The sequence below is a fragment of the Pristiophorus japonicus genome, chromosome 3, assembly GCF_044704955.1.
Source record: "Pristiophorus japonicus isolate sPriJap1 chromosome 3, sPriJap1.hap1, whole genome shotgun sequence".
Lineage (NCBI taxonomy): Eukaryota > Metazoa > Chordata > Chondrichthyes > Pristiophoridae > Pristiophorus > Pristiophorus japonicus.
In genome coordinates this window covers 170,492,405-170,508,650 of record NC_091979.1, presented here as the reverse complement: position 1 = coordinate 170,508,650, position 16,246 = coordinate 170,492,405, and the positions used below count along the sequence as shown (strand labels likewise).

At 45.0% G+C, this 16,246-nt stretch overlaps 1 protein-coding gene across 1 annotated transcript in view; it reads left to right on the top strand.

The window, feature by feature from the left end:
• LOC139254724 (carboxypeptidase O-like) overlaps nucleotides 1–15,783 on the top strand; it is a 46,153-nt gene extending 30,370 nt beyond the window's left edge. Inside the window, exons 6-10 of the mRNA XM_070873790.1 lie at nucleotides 76–166; nucleotides 403–605; nucleotides 12,681–12,765; nucleotides 14,699–14,922; nucleotides 15,673–15,783. Coding sequence (XP_070729891.1) covers nucleotides 76–166; nucleotides 403–605; nucleotides 12,681–12,765; nucleotides 14,699–14,922; nucleotides 15,673–15,783 — 714 coding nt within the window. The remainder of the gene's footprint in view (nucleotides 1–75; nucleotides 167–402; nucleotides 606–12,680; nucleotides 12,766–14,698; nucleotides 14,923–15,672) is intronic.
• The last annotated feature ends 463 nt before the right edge of the window (nucleotides 15,784–16,246 follow it).

The window sequence follows — 16,246 nt, the reverse complement described above, 5'->3', positions numbered from 1 at the left end:
AAATTTCAACTGTTGGAGGAATGTGCCAGAATTTCTGTGACAGCAATAATGTGCAACATTCTTCTCTGTCCTTAGGATCGTCTGTGGAGAAAATCGATGTCACCTTGTAACAATAGCATGTGCTTGGGAACCGATCTTAACAGGAATTTTGATGTAAAGTGGTGCAGTAAGTACAGTTCTCACAAAATCTCGCTATCGAAATTAATTTGTCTATCAGTCCACTTGTGTTAATCTTTCAGTCTCTAAACCTCTTCCTCTGTTTCTACCTGTCTTTCTCTAACCCTCGGTTCACTTTTTTAACCCAGTTCTTGTCTATATTTGTGACTATTTGACAGGCTCTATCATTAACGATCTCTCTTTCTGTATTCTTTAAAATCCTGTGTTTGTTCCCCTTTGTTACAGGTGTTCGAGCTTCCACAAATTGCTGTTCAAATAGCTACTGTGGTTCAGCACCGGAATCCGAACCAGAGACAAAAGCAGTTGCAAATTTTTTTCGTAACTTCTCATCTGATATTCTATGCTACTTGAGCTTTCACTCCTACAGTCAACTGATTCTTACCCCGTACGCCTACACATACACAGCAGCCAATAATTCTGAGGAAATGGTGAGACCTCAGCGCACACTGAGAGGGCGGGGCGGGGGGTGGGGGGGGGGGGGGCAGAGGGAGGAAGGGGAACCAAGTTTCCTCTTATATGTTGAGACCTGTAGTAACAGCATATCAGACAAAGCATGATCTTGGATGAGTCGCATCGAACAATTGATCAGAGCCATAATAAACATTTCAACCTGTGTTATACAGGTTAGAGACTAAGGGCCCAAGTTTCCACAGGATAAAAAACGGGCGCCCCTCCGAGCTGGGTGCCCGTTTTTCGCACCTAAAACGGTGCCAGAAAAAAAACGAGCTATTCTCGAGCTCTTTGCAGCTCCTTGTCTGTTTGGCGCGGCGCCCAGGGGGTCGGAGCCTATACTTGCGCCGATTTTGTAAGTGGGAGGGGGCGGTTACTATTTAAATTAGTTTTTTTCCTGCCGGCAACGCTGCGCGTGCGCGTTGGAGCATTCGCGCATGCTCAGTGTGAAAAAAACATTGGCACTCGCCCATTTTTGTAGTTCTTTGTAGCTATTTAATTTTTGAACATTTTTTAATAAAAGCACATTGCCATCAGCACATCAGCACTGAGGCTACCATTCTCACTGTCTCCTTCCCCTCCCCACCCTCCACGGCAACAAACGGCGGTTTCCTCGCCCTCTCTCCCCTCCGCGGAGGCAACAAACCGCTGTCTCCTTCCCCTCCCTCCCCTCCACAACAACAACCCGCTGTCTCCTTCCCCTCCCTCCCCTCCGCGACAACAAACCGCTGTCTCCTTCCCCTCCCTCCCCTCCACAACAACAACCCACTGTCTCCTTCCCCTCCCTCCCCTCCGCGGCAACAAACCGCTGTCTCCTTCCCCTCCCTCCCCTCCACAACAACCCGCTGTCTCCTTCCCCTCCCTCCCCTCTGCGGCAACAAACCGCTGTCTCCTTCCCCTCCCTCCCCTCCGCGGCAACAAACCGCTGTCTCCTTCCCCTCCCTCCCCTCTGCGGCAACAAACCGCTGTCTCCTTCCCCTCCCTCCCCTCCGCGGCAACAAACCGCTGTCTCCTTCCCCTCCCTCCCCTCCGCGGCAACAAACCGCTGTCTCATTCCCCTCCCTCCCCTCCGCGGCAACAAACCGCTGTCTCATTCCCCTCCCTCCCCTCCGCGGCGGCAAACGGCGGTTTCCTTCCCCTCCCTCCCCTCCGCGGCGGCAAACGGCGGTTTCCTTCCCCTCCCTCCCCTCCGCGGCGGCAAACGGCGGTTTCCTTCCCCTCCCTCCCCTCCGCGGCGGCAAACGGCGGTTTCCTTCCCCTCCCTCCCCTCCGCGGCAACAAACCGCTGTCTCCTTCCCCTCCCTCCCCTCCGCGGCGACAAACCGCTGTCTCCTTCCCCTCCCTCCCCTCCGCGGCGACAAACGGCGGTTTCCTTCCCCACCCCCCGCGGCAATGAACGATGGCTGAAGCACTTTCACACAGGAAGGAAGATGGTTTATTTAATCTTTTCTTTGCTTATAAATGTTTATTCAGGTTGGATTTATTTGTATAATATTTGTAGAAGTATAAATAAGGATTGATTGTAGAATTTAATGAGTTCCCTTCCCCCCCCCCCCCTCCCCCCCTCCACCTCGTTCTGGACGCCTAATTTGTAACCTGCGCCTGATTTTTTAATGTGTAGAACAGGTTTTTTCAGTTCTACAAAAATCTTCACTTGCTCCATTCTACTTTAGTTTGGAGTACGTTTTCACTGTGGAAACTTTGAAATCAAGCGTCAGTGGCCGGACACGCCCCCTTTTGAAGAAAAAATTCAGTTCCAAAGTAGAACTGTTCTACCTCACTAGAACTGCAGAAAAAAAAATGTGGAGAATTGCGATTTCTAAGATAGTCTGTTCTCCACCAGTTGCTCCTAAAAATCAGGCGCAAATCATGTGGAAACTTGGGCCCTAAGAACTGGTTAAAATATGAGGCAAGTCTGTGAACTCTTCACTATACATCTATCCCGATTCATAATGTGAGCACTGGAACCTTCTCAGGTCATGAATCCGTTGAAAGTTTTGATCTTTAACTCTGTTTACACTCACCTGCTTGTAAGCGTTGCCGAGAACGCAATACTGCAGAAAGTCTAGAGGAGTATAAGAAGTGCAGGGGTGCATTTAGGGTTAGGGTTAGGGTTAGGTATCAGGAAAGCAAAGAGAGAGCATGAAAGAATGCTGGCTAGTAAAATCAGGAAAAACCCAAAGATGGATAACAAATACATTAAGAGTAAGAGGATAACTAGAGAAAGAGTGGGGTCCAATAGAGACCATAAAGGAAATCTGTGGTGTGTGGATGAAATGTATCTCAGGCTATTAAGAGAAGCAAAAGAGGAATTAGCAGAGGCTCTGACCATCATTTTCCAATCCTCTCTGGCTACAGGTGTGGTGCCGGAGGACTGCTAATGTTCTACCTTTGTTTAAAAAGGGAGAAAGGAACAGTCTGAGTAATTACAGGCCAGTTAGCCATGATCTTATTGAATGGTGGAGCAGTCTCGAGGTGCCGTATGGCTTACTCCTGTTCCTATTTCTTATGTTCTTATGTGGGTATGATTCTGAATGAATACTTTGCATCTGTTTTCAAAAAAGAGAGGGGCGATGTAAACTTTGCACTGAGGGAGGAGGAGTGTGAAATATTAGACGAGATAAACATAGTGAGAGAAGAAGCATTAAGGGGCTTAGCATCTTTGAAAGTAGATAAGTCCCCAGGCTCGGATGAAATGTATTTCAGGCTGTTAAGAGAAGCAAAAGAGGAAATAGCAGAGGATCTGACCATCATTTTCCAATCCTCTCTGGCTACAGATGTGGTGCCAGAGGACTGGAGTACTGCTAATGTGGTACCTTTGTTCAAAAAGGGAGAAAGGAATAGTCTGAGGAATTACAGGCCAGTCAGCCTTAACCTCAATGATGGGAAACTTATTGGAAAAAGTCCTGAACGACAAGATAGTGTTAAAACCAAGGAAGAGGCATATAAATTGGCTAGAAAAAGTAACAAACCTGAGGACTGGGAGAAATTTAGAATTCAACAGAGGAGGACTAAGGGTTTAATTAAGAGGGGGGAAATAGAGTACGAGAGGAAGCTTGCAGGGAACATAAAAACTGACTGCAAAAGCTTCTATAAATATGTGAAGAGAAAAAGATTAGTGAAGACAAATGTAGGTCCCTTGCAGTCGGATTCAGTTGAATTTAAAATGGGGAACAAAGAAATGGCAGTCCAATTGAACAAATACTTCGGTTCTGTCTTCACGAAGGAAGACACAAATAACCTTCTGAATGTACTAGGGGACCATGGGTCTAGTGAGAAGGAGGAACTGAAGGATATCCTTATTAGGCGGGAAATTGTGTTAGGGATATTGATGGGATTGAAGGCCGATAAATCCCCGGGGCCTGATAGTCTGCATCCCAAAGTACTTACAGAAGTGGCCCTAGAAATAGTGGATGCATTGGTGATCATTTTCCAACAGTCTATCGACTCTGGATCAGTTCCTATGGACTGGAGGGTAGCTAATGTAACACCACTTTTTAAAAAAGGAGGGAGAGAGAAAGCGGGTAATTATAGACCGGCTAGCCTGACATCAGTCGTGGGGAAAATGTTGGAATCAATCAATCATTAAGGATGAAATAGCAGCGCATTTTGAAAGCAGTGACAGGATCGGTTCAAGTCAGCATGGATTTATGAAAGGGAAATCATGCTTGACGAATCTTCTGGATTTTTTGAGGATGTAATTAACAGAGTGGACAAAGGAGAACCAGTGGATGTGGTGTATTTGAACTTTCAAAAGTCTTTTGACAAGGTCCCGCACAAGAGATTGGTGTGCAAAATCAAAGCACATGGTATTGAGGGTAATGTACTGATGTGGATAGAGAACTGGTTGGCAGACAGGAAGCAGAGAGTCAGGATAAACGGGTCCTTTTCAGAATGGCAGGCAGTGACTAGTGGAGTGTCGCAGAGCTCAGTGCTGGGACCCCAGCTCTTTACAATATACATCAATGATTTGGATATTGAGTGTAATATCTCCAAGTTTACAGATGACACTAAACTGGCTGGCGGTGTGAGCTGTGAGGGGGATGCTAAGAGGCTGCAGGGTGACTTGGAGAGGTTAGGTGAGTGGGCAAATGCAAGGCAGATGCAGTATAATGTGGATAAATGTGAGGTTATCCATTTTGGTGGCAAAAACACGAAGACAGAATATTATCTGAATGGCAGCAGATTAAAAAAAGGGGAGGTGCAACGAGAACTGGATGTCATGGTACATCAGTCATTGAAGGTTGGCATGCAGATACAGCAGGCGTTGAAGAAGGCAAATGGTATGTTGGCCTTCATAGCTAGGGGATTTGAGTATAGGAGCAGGGAGGTCTTACTGCAGTTGTACAGGGCCTTAGTGAGGCCTCACCTGGAATATTGTGTTCAGTTTTGGTCTCCTAGTCTGAAGAAATACGTTCTTGCTATTGAGGGAGTGCAGCGAAGGTTCACCAGACTGATTCCAGGGACGGCTGGACTATCATACGAGGAGAGACTGGATCAACTGGGCCTTTATTCACTGGAGTTTAGAAGGATGAGAGGGGATCTCATAGAAACGTATAAGATTCTGACAGGACTGGACAGGTTAGATGTGGGAAGAATATTCCCGATGTTGAGGAAGTCCAGAACAAGGGGACATTGTCTTAGGATAAGGGGTAGGACATTTAGGACTGAGATGAGGAGAAACTTCTTCACTCAGAGAGTTGTTAACCTGTGGAATTTCCTGCCGCAAAGAGTTGTTGATGCCAGTTCTTTGGATATATTCAAGAGAGAGTTAGATATGGCCCTTATGGCTAAGGGGATCAAGAGGTATGGAGAGAAAGCAGAAAAGGAGTACTGAGGGAATGATCAGCCATGATCTTATTGAATGGCGGTGCGGGCTCAAAGGGCCAAATGGTCTACTCCTGCACCTATTTTCTATGTTTCTATGTTTCTATAAATCTTAATTTGGAGAGACATGGTATAATGAAGGACAATCAATTTGGATTTGTTAAGGGAAGGTCGTGTCTGACTAACTTGATTGAATTTTTCAAGGATGTAACTAGGAGGGTCGATGAGGGCAGTGCATATGATGTAGTGTATATGCATTTTAGCAAAGCTTTTGACAAGGTCCCACATGGCAGACTGGTCACAAAAGTAAAAGCCCATGGGAGCCAAGTTAAAGTGGCAAGTTGTATTCAAAATTGGCTTAGAGGCAGGAAGAAAAGAGTAATGGTTGATGGGTGTTTGTGTGACTGCTCTATTCGGAACTCCTCCACGGCAAACGAGCCAAAGGTGGGCAGAGGAAACATTACAAGGACACCCTCAAAGCCTCCCTGATAAAATGCAACATCCCACTGACACCTGGGAGACACTGGTCAAAGACCACCCTAAGTGGGGGAAGTGCATCCAGGAGGGCGCGGGAGCACTTCGGGTCTCATCGACAAGAGCATGCAGAAATCAAGCGCAGGCAGCGGAAAGAGCATGCGGCAAACCAGTCCCACCCACCCTTTCCCTCAACAACTATCCGCCCCACCTGTGACAGGGACTGTGGTTCTCATATCGGATTGTTCAACCACCTAAGGACTTGTTATGTATGGAGAAAGAGTCAGACTGAACACTGTGAGTTCAAAGTAAAGTGCAGGTCTCCAGAGTGCCCCTCCAACCTGTGAGGCCTCCTTAAATAGGGGATCCCTTGGGACTCCAGGTGATGAGCCCTCTGGTGGCTGTACAGAGTAAATACAAGTTCACATATATAAAACACTCCCCCCCCCCCCCCAAAGTCAATAGTGTCATTATTTACAATGTGAATCGGTCTGGGGCCCTTCTTGCCCTAGTTGATCATCTCGGTGTGAAAACTGGTCTTGTTGAATCATTTGTTGGGCCCTCGCTGGGCTGCTGTGCAGCTGGCCTTATGGGCTGCCTGGTGTGTTGGGTCCTGCTGGGCTGCTGTGGATGATTGGGTTCTGCTTCGTGGTCAACCGTGGTGCCGGTTGCCACTGGTGTGTATGTTGGGGGATCAAAAAAGGTAGGGTACAAGGTGGGTTGCTCAGGATAGTCCGTAAATCTGAATTTGATTTGGTTCAAGTGTTTCCGGTGAATGAGTCCATTTGAAAGTTTGACCTGAAACCCTGCTCCCCTCTTTGGCCATGACAGTGCCGGGAAGCAACTTGGGACCTTTTCCATAATTCAATACAAATACCAGGATCATTGATTTTAATCTCGCGTAACACATTTGTGCTATCATTGTATGTACTTTGTTGAAACCACCTGCTCTCTACCTGTTCATGTAGATCAGGGTGAACTAACGAGAGCCTTGTCTTAAGTGCTCTTTTCATGAGCAGTTCAGCAGGTGGGATCCCAGTGAGTGAGTGGGGTCTTGTGCGATAGCTAAGCAGGACTCGGGATAGGTGAGTCTGCAGTGAGTCTTCAGTTACCCTCTTCAAGCCTTGCTTGATGGTTTGCACTGCTCTCTCTGCCTAACCATTGGACGCTGTTTTAAACGGAGCAGATGTGACATGTTTGATCCTGTTACGGGCAGTGATGGATGATTGCTCACTCTCAAATGGCTAGATCTGCGGGCTGCACCATTTCCACCCCCGTGGTGGGCAATGGCAGCCTACTGAGAGCATTGGCGCAGTTTTGTGTGCCTGGCCTGTGGCGGATGACGTTGTTGTATGCAGACAACGTGAGCGCCCATCTCTGGATGCGGGCCAATGCGTTGGTATTTATCCCTTTACTCTTGGAAAACACTGATATAATTGGCTTATGGTCAGTTTCCATTTCGAATTTTAGCCCAAACAGGTATTGATGCATTTTCTTTATCCCATAGACACACGCAAACGCTTCCTTCTCAATCATGCTGTAGGCTCTCTCAACCTTAGACAGACTCCTGAATGCATAAGCAACCGGTTGCAGTTTTCCAGAATCATTAGCTTGTTGCAATACTCACCTGACGCCATATGACGATGCATCACATGCTCGTACCAAACGCTTACGTGGATCATACAACACAAGCAATTTGTTTGAGCATAACAATTTTCTCACTTTTACAAAGGCATTTTCTTGGCTTTTGCCCCAAACCCATTCATCCCCTTTCCATAGTAAAACATGCAGTGGTTCTAACAGTGTGCTAAGACCCAATAAGAAGTTAGCAAAGTAGTTCAGGAGTCCCAGAAACAGCCGCAGCTCCATCACGTTCTGTGGCCTCGGTGCGTTCTCGATTGCCTCCATCTTCGCGTTGGTGGGCCTGATGCTGTCCGCCGCAATCCTCCTTCCGAAGAACTGCACTTCAGGCACTAGGAAAATGCACTTCGGGCATTTTAACCTGAGCCCTACATGGTTGAGTCAACTAAGAACCTCCTCCAGGTGCTGCAGATGCTTGACTGTGTTCCGACCTGTGACCAAGATGTCGTCCTGGAAGACCAGGATGTGCGGGACTGACTTCAGTAAGCTTTCCATGTTTGTCTGGAATATTGCCGCCGCTGATTGTATTCCAAATGGGCATCTGTTATAAACAAAAAGACCTTTGTGAGTGTTGATGCAGGTGAGGGCCTTCGATGATTCCTCCAGTTACTGCGTCATGTAGGCTGAAGTCAGATCCAGCTGCGTGAAGGTCTTTCCTCCTGCCAGCGTTGCAAAGAGGTCGTCGGCCTTTGGTAGTGGGTATTGGTCCTGCAGGGAGAAACGATTGATAGTTACTTTGTAATCGCCACAGATTCTGGCGGTGCCATCTCCCCTGAGGACAGGAACGATCTGACTGGCCCACTCGTTGAACTTGATCGGTGAAATAATGCCCTCTCGTTGCAACCAGTCTAGCTCAATCTCGACCCTTTCTCTCATCATGTACGGTACTGCTCTCGCCTTGTGATGGATGGGTCGCACCCCCGGGATCTGCACTTTTGCTCCTTGGAATTTCCGATGCCTGGTTCGAACAGCGAAAAAAATTTGGTTAAGACCTGGGCACATGAAGTGTTGTCAGCGGGCGATATTGCTCGGAAATCATCCCAGTTCCAGCATATCTTGCCCAGCTAGTTCCTGCCGAGCAGTGTGGGACCATTGCCCAGTACCACGCAGAGTGGTAGCTTGTGCACCGCTCCATCGTAGAAGACCTTTAGGGTAGCACTGCCGATTACAGGAATCAGTTCTTTTGTATAAGTTCTTAGTTTCGTGCGAACTGGAGGTAAGACTGGCCTTGAGGCCTTGTTGCACCACAATCTTTCGAAAGTCTTTTTGCCCATGATGGACTGGCTCGTACCTGTGTCCAGCTCCATTGACACCAGGAGTCCATTTAGTTCAACATTCAGCATTATTGGAGGACAATTTGTAGTGAATGTATGCATCCTTGCCTCCTCTGTCTGAGGCTCTGGTTCATCGTGATCCTCCGTGGATCTGTCTTCCTCTGCAACATGGTGGTTTGCAGGTTTAACAGGATTTGCAGCTTGCCTGCACACTCTATTGAGGTGTCCCATTGTTCCACAGCCCTTGCAAATGTACTCTTTGAATCAGCGTGAATGGAAACGATGATCGTCCCCGCAGCGCCAACAAGGTGTTAATGGCCTTGCATTCATCACCCTTGATAGTGGACTCTGAGACATCTGCGGACATGCAGCTGCAGGTATGTGTGACTGCCCTGTACGTTATGATTCGAAAACAACATCACTTTGTTCACAGTACTTGTAGCAGCACTTGTGTGCTGAGAGATTTGCTTCGTATTGTCACTGGCGGCAATGAACACCTGGGCTGTCGCTATGGTCTTACTCAAGGTTGGAGTCTCTACGGTTAAAAGTTTGCAAAGTATGGTTTCGTGGCCAATGCCAAGTACGAAAAACTCTCTGAGCATGTGCTCCAAATGTCCTTCAAATTTACAATGTCCTGCAAGGTGTCTTAACTCGGCGACATAACTCGCCACTTCCTAGCCTTCAGACCTTTTATAGGCGTAGAACCGGTACCTCGCCATCAGAATGCTTTTCTTCGGGATTAGTGGTGAATGGTTGTTTTTCAGACTGGAGGGAGGAATATGGCAGTGTTTCCCAGGGGTCGGTATTAGGACCACTGCTCTTTTTTATATATATATTAATAACCAAGACTTGGGTATACAGGGCATAATTTCAAAGTCTGGAGATGATCCGAAACTCAAATATAGTAATGAGGGAAGCAACAGACATCAGGAAAAAATAGACAGACTGGTGAAATGGGCAGACACATGCATTAAAATTTAACGCAGAGAAGTGTGAAGTGATATATTTTGGTAGGAAGAATATGGAGAGGCAATATGAACTAAATGGTACAATTTTAAATGGAGTGCAGGGACAGAGAGACCTGTAGGTATATGTACACAAATCTTTGAAGTTGGTGTTATCTGGACTGCACTGCCTGAAAGGGTGGTGGAAGCAGATTCAATAACGTTCAGAAAAGAATTAGATAAATACTTGAAAGGAAAAAAATTACAGGGCTATGGAGAAAGAGCAGGGAGTGGGACTAATTAGATAGCTCTACCAAAGAGCCGGTACAGGCACAATGGGCTGAATGGCCTCCTTCTGTGCATTCTCATTCTATGATTCTATAATTCTACGAAAAAGAATTAATGGGGAAGATATCTGAGCTGAGGAAAAATTCACCACTTGAAAAGGTGACATATACAAGAATATATATCTATAAAACTGAGAAAAATCAGCGTGAACTAAATGTGTGAACAAAATGGATGAATAGGGAAATAAATAGGTGGTATAAATTTAAGAGGACTTCACTTCCCTGTGATCTAGAGAGCACCTTTATCGATTTCTAATTAAACAATTGGGTGACTCAGAGCTATGAAAATAAGACCTTTCGCTACATGTACTGGATTCTGCGATCTTGCACCTTGTGCATTTCTCCTGAAAAGCATTCTAATGGGACAAGGCCAATTGTAAACCAAGAGACTTTATTTTACGTGGAATTATATGAATGAATAGAATACCATTTTCAGGGTTGGTATTATTTGTTTTCTATTGCTCCTTTTAACATCAGATAATAAATTATGCAAATGTTTCATTTTGAAAAGGTCCTACTTCACTTTAAAAGTCAGCATTGCTGAACTGACTCGCGCTAACTTTAGAAAATGAGACCAATCTACCTCTCAGACTGTTCTAAACTCAAACCTGCTGCAGGTTGCTTCTTCCAGTGAGAGAGGACAACAAATCTCTGATCTCTCTCTGAGCTCTCTGTTAGGAGGATTGGTTACTGAACTGCCAATCAAAGCTACTACCTTTCATGATAATCTCTTTCCTTCTCCCCCAGTGTGAGAGCCATGATTACTGCAATGCCTGTTTCGCAAAAGCCCCTGTTGGTAACTCTGAAGGGAAACCAGCCCCACATTACATGTGCCAATTAACCCGCCCCGCGTTGCCTCAACGGCATTTTGGGAATACAGAATTCTCATATCTACAGAAATATTTGGGAGTTGTTCTGTCAAATATGGGTAGGCATTGCATTGAGACATGCAAAATGATGGCACTACACAATCTGATATATTTTCCATCATTTCTGTACTAGTAACACAGAGTGCTATGAAAGTCTGTACAGGACAATTGATTGCACACACAAAGACCTTTTGAAAAACAAAAATGAAAATGTAAAAAGTTCATGGGTCAGTCATAACAGCTGTATTTGCAGCTGGCCCCAAGACTTGATGCAGCTATTTTCTGCGTCAAATAGGGAAAATAGCCTTAATCTAAAAAAAGGTTTGGTTAATGGCCAGACCATTGAGATGAGCAGTACTCAAGCATCCAGCAGAATTCACTGGGATGCTGGCAAAGCAGAAAATCATGTCTCCATTTACAATGCCTAGACAATGTACTGAAGCAGTGAAATTGTTAATTGAATGCTGAGATATACACCCAGAAAAGCAGAGTTCAAGTGTTCACATGTTTTACTGAGGCCGCTCAATGCCCTGGTCAAACTTCACTTAGAGCGCTGTGTTCAATTCTGATCACTATATCGCAAAAGCAAAATCGTCAGAACAACAATACTACTGCAGAAATGTAAATGGAATGAGCTCTGAGAAATAAGTAGAGAAGTTAATGCTCTTCTCTCTAAAAAAAAAGCAGATAAGGTAAATAAAATATTAAGATGTGTAAAATATTTTAAAATACTGAGAAATCTTTGAGCCGGATTTTCGGCTTTCGGGGTTTTTCATCAAATTTACACATAGGTAAGGGAGGTGTTGCACAAGCATTCGTGGCACAAATCACGAGTTTTGGCAACTTTAGTCTGGGGCCGGGAGCGCTGCGAGAGAGGCCTTGGGAGCCGGGGAAAAAAATTCCAAAAAACATTCCATAAACATTTACAAGACCCTTAACTATCTAATCGCTGCAATAAAATTTAAAAATAAAAACTTTAACTTACCTTTTTTGCAGATTTTCATAGTTACCGCTGCTGGCAGGGCTGCACTGACAGGTTTGACCTGTCGCTATTCTGGGCACGGTGTACAGGTTGGGAGAGTGCCGAAACTTGGACACAAGCACAATCCGAGTCATTGCATGTCGGCGCACCTCTCCCCGGCGGTTCTTGGAAGCGCTGCCGCAAACAGGTACCTGAAGATCCTGCCCGGCCTTTGCGACCGGGTTTTTGCTGCAGAGGGTAAAATCGCGGCCAAAACTCGGTCGCAAACCTGCCGAAAATCCAGTTCAATTAATTGTTTTCAGTGCAACAGAAGGTGCACTGTGTGACGTCTGAAGTGTGACATCTAAACAGTGACGAGAAGTAGTCGGATGCTTGCAAGAAATGCAGGTTATCTGCAAGATTTTTAAATGTTATTGGTGGGTGAGGTAAACCAAGACCATTAATTTAAAATAAACCAGGAACATAAATTTAGATCTGTGAAAAGTTAATCTGAAATAGATCTTAGGAAGAACTTTTGTACTTAAATGAGTTATAAACGTTTCCAAGAAAATAATGGTAACAAAAACATTTCTGACGTTTACAATCGGGTAGATGCTAAAATGCGAGAATCGAGGTACCACAGGGTTGAGATTTGATGAGCTGACTGGTCTTTTCGCTTCTTGCTATTTCTTATCTTCTTCTGTACTATTTTCCAGGTGAGTGTTGGAAAAAAGGCAGCTAATGCACTGTACCAGAAGCACGGGACATGGTTCACAGTGGGACCTGCTTCACATGTTCTCTGTAAGTGTAATGCTCTGTTTTCTTCAATTATACTAATGATGTTATTAATTCTCCATAGTGTTTGTGAAAGTTTGCAGTTATTCCTTATATAGCTACATCTCACTGAGCTGATTATTTGTATTCATCCTAGATTGAATGATTCCCCCAGGGTTGGTTACTCAGTTTGGAATAAAATGGCCAATACCATTTAAAAGGGGCAATGCTCCTTCCTTTAAATCAAGTGTAACCTCCAAAACTGTTGGCTCTTTCCGACGCTTCATTATGAAAACAGGTGACTCTGTATTGTCTTGAGTTAGACACTGGCTTTTCATCTTTGGGACCTGGGTTCACATCCAGCCCTGAGTGATGGGCTGAAAATGTCTGCTGATTGTAAGAGGTTTATGGGAAATGAGTTTGAACATTCTCAACCCAGTCCATTGTGAGTTTGAGCCTGTGGCACAAAATTTCTCTTAAATTGGCACAAATTTGATAGTCGCACTCAGAGAAACTACAGGCTGCTGTAGGAAATGGAAAATTGCCAAACGGGTACTCTTCTTGAGTTTAATTATAACTTCAGAGTACTTGATGCTGACACTGGATGATGAAACTGTAAAAGTGTTCCAGTTTGCACTGCTGACAGTTTACACTTTGATGAGCACAAAAGTGACTCAAAAAGAAAACTCCATAGTGACACGTGGCTTGTATTAGATTGGCTTACAAGTGCAGGACTATTTTGACTTTGTGCAATGTTGGCCATTTTAAAGTATAATGCATTTGATATGTGACACATCAGGTGGATGCGTCAAGACATAGCACCACAGAGTGATAGAAAATCATTTTCCCCTACCCATAATGTTCAGGTTTTGATCTTATCCATCCTGTCAAGAAGCAGAGGTCAGGGAAAGTCTGATAATTCTCCACAAAGAGGGAACGATTACTAGGGCACAATTCACCCAGAGCCACTCTGGGGCTAAAAATTCATTATAGTCCAGTTTGAGATGGTGCCACCGCCTGGTCGCTAACTTTAACGCCAGGCGATGTTTACCCCCTCCAACCGGGATATTGATTTTTAGCATCCCAAGAGGGGAGTGGCGCGCTAAGGGAAGCGTTCTACACTCCTCTTAGGGTGCAAACCCTGATTCTAGGGCTGCTATCGTGGGAGTGCAGATGAATTGTGGCACTAGGCAACCGGCATCCTAACACCTAAAGGAGAGGTCAGCTGGACCACCTGAAAATTGACTAAAAATGGAAGGGAGCTACTGTTTACATTAGCAACTGCGTTCAACAACTAAGAGAGTTTCATGAATATAAATAAAGCCCATTTTAAAGACCCATCTGCTCATCCATTGAAATATCGCCCCGGGAGCTTCTTCAGGACGCCTGCTTTCCCTGTCGGGATACAGTAAATGAAAACATTGAAGTTACCGACCGCGGCACACTTTTGACATCACCAAGTGGGTGGCACTGGAGTGCGCAGTGCTAACTGTTAGCACCACCGCTAAACCTCCACTGAAGTTCATGGGAGGCACTGACAGCGCAGTGCTCGGGCGGTAAGTGCTTACCGGCCTGTTAGCACCCCTCTCGGGCACCCCTCTTGGGCGCTAATGGGTGGCGCTAAGCAAATTAATTTCCATCCCCAGCAGTTTTGGCCAGATACAATTGAGAAAGACATTGCCCCGTCAATTATTTTGCTTTCACAGATAAATTGAAGCAGACTGTTGTCATTAGTAAGTAGACTTATTCCCTATTCAATACACTTTAAAATACACGGGATCCATTTACTATTATTTAACGGTTTCACAATTATCGCTGTATTTAAGTTGCCCATTCACAGACTTTACTTCCCAATATCCGATTAAATGTGCATTCCTATTAACATGATGCATGCATAATCCAGTTTACAAATGACAAACCTGATCAATTAACCATGTTGGGGTGTTGTTCTGTTTTATAGATTCCGTGGCCGGTACATCTTTTGACTGGGCATATGATTTAGGGATTAACTTTGCCTACATATTTGAACTCCGAGATGAAGGGAAATATGGTTTCTTACTCCCAGAAAATCAAATCCAGGATACTTGCGAGGAAACCATGGCTGCTGTGACAACCATTATAGAACACATACATGATAAACATTTTATTAACTCGACCCCATCTATTTTAGTTTTAAAGTCCAGTGTACTAACTGTCTGTTTGCTAATTATGTACTTTGTAAATTTACAGTAAAATAACTTTTAGACTTGAATCTAAATCTGGCTAGCAGACACTTAATGGGGAAGCAGACTTCACATGGTCATTACATACCACAGGTGATAACTTCTGTCATGACATATCACTAGCAAAACAGCAACAAGACTACAGCCAATGGTGGCAGAGTGGGGGGCGGGACAAAAAGATGTAGCTCATCACTGGTCATCAGTGACATCAATGATAACAAGGGAAATCACTGTAAGGTTAGCACTCCGGCTGACGTGCAGTGGAGTGTGCTCACTGCAATATTTTACTTAGAAAATGGTGAATAACCAACCAGCCCTGTAATTTGGATTTTCTTCCTCTCTCCAAATATATTGTACAAATATATACCGCCCCTCTTCTAGCGCTGGCATCATACTAAATGGTGTATTGCAAGTGGTTTCCATGACTACCCTCTTATGGTCACTTACTCGCAATAGTTGTGGTTTGCATATCTTGTCTGTTTAAACAGTGAGTCGCTGAATGGCTGATTCACTAGTTGAAGCTGATTTAAATGGCTTCAGCAGCAACTTGGAATTCCATCGCTGTCACCTGGAACAGGAGCAACAGCAATAACATTCCTGGACAGTGGAGGATTCTTGCCCATATGCCAGCAGAGGCTGCACTGAAGCAGATACTACAGGACATGAGAGAAAAGAGAGCCATCTTCTTTTACACTGAAGTGCATCTCCACAGAAACAACTGATGCAGCAAACCTGGCCGCAGATAACCAACAGAGTTGATGCTGTTTGTACCACCTCGAAGACCTGGATCCAAATGTGCAAGGAGATGGCAGATCTGAAGTAAACTGCCATGGTAAAGTACTGTGTGGCACCATAAAAAAATTAACATTGCTGGTTTGTGAGAACCTGGCTGGCCTTTAACACCCAGTTGAAATTGGTTAAGTTAGCATGATCATGTGCATTGTGTAAGAAAGGTGTAGACTCTCCCTCAATAGTGTGCACCTGGTAATGAAGTGAACGCATACTGTGTATGAGAACCCACACCATCGGGAAAGAATTAATGCAGAGCTTTTGAGGGATGTCCTACAGTTCAGGAACTTGAAAGGTTGCTGCCCCACCCATACAATTCCCGCCAGCATAACTGTGCATGTTGTGGCTCAGTGGGTGGGCTGGAAGTGATGACAAGGCATGGTCAGGATCAGGCTCACCTGTGATGCCTCTATACAGTGGAATAACTTGAATGAGGCACCAGAGGACACCTACAGCTCTTGATACTGTACCCCAGTAAGGACTTAGGGCTAGAACCT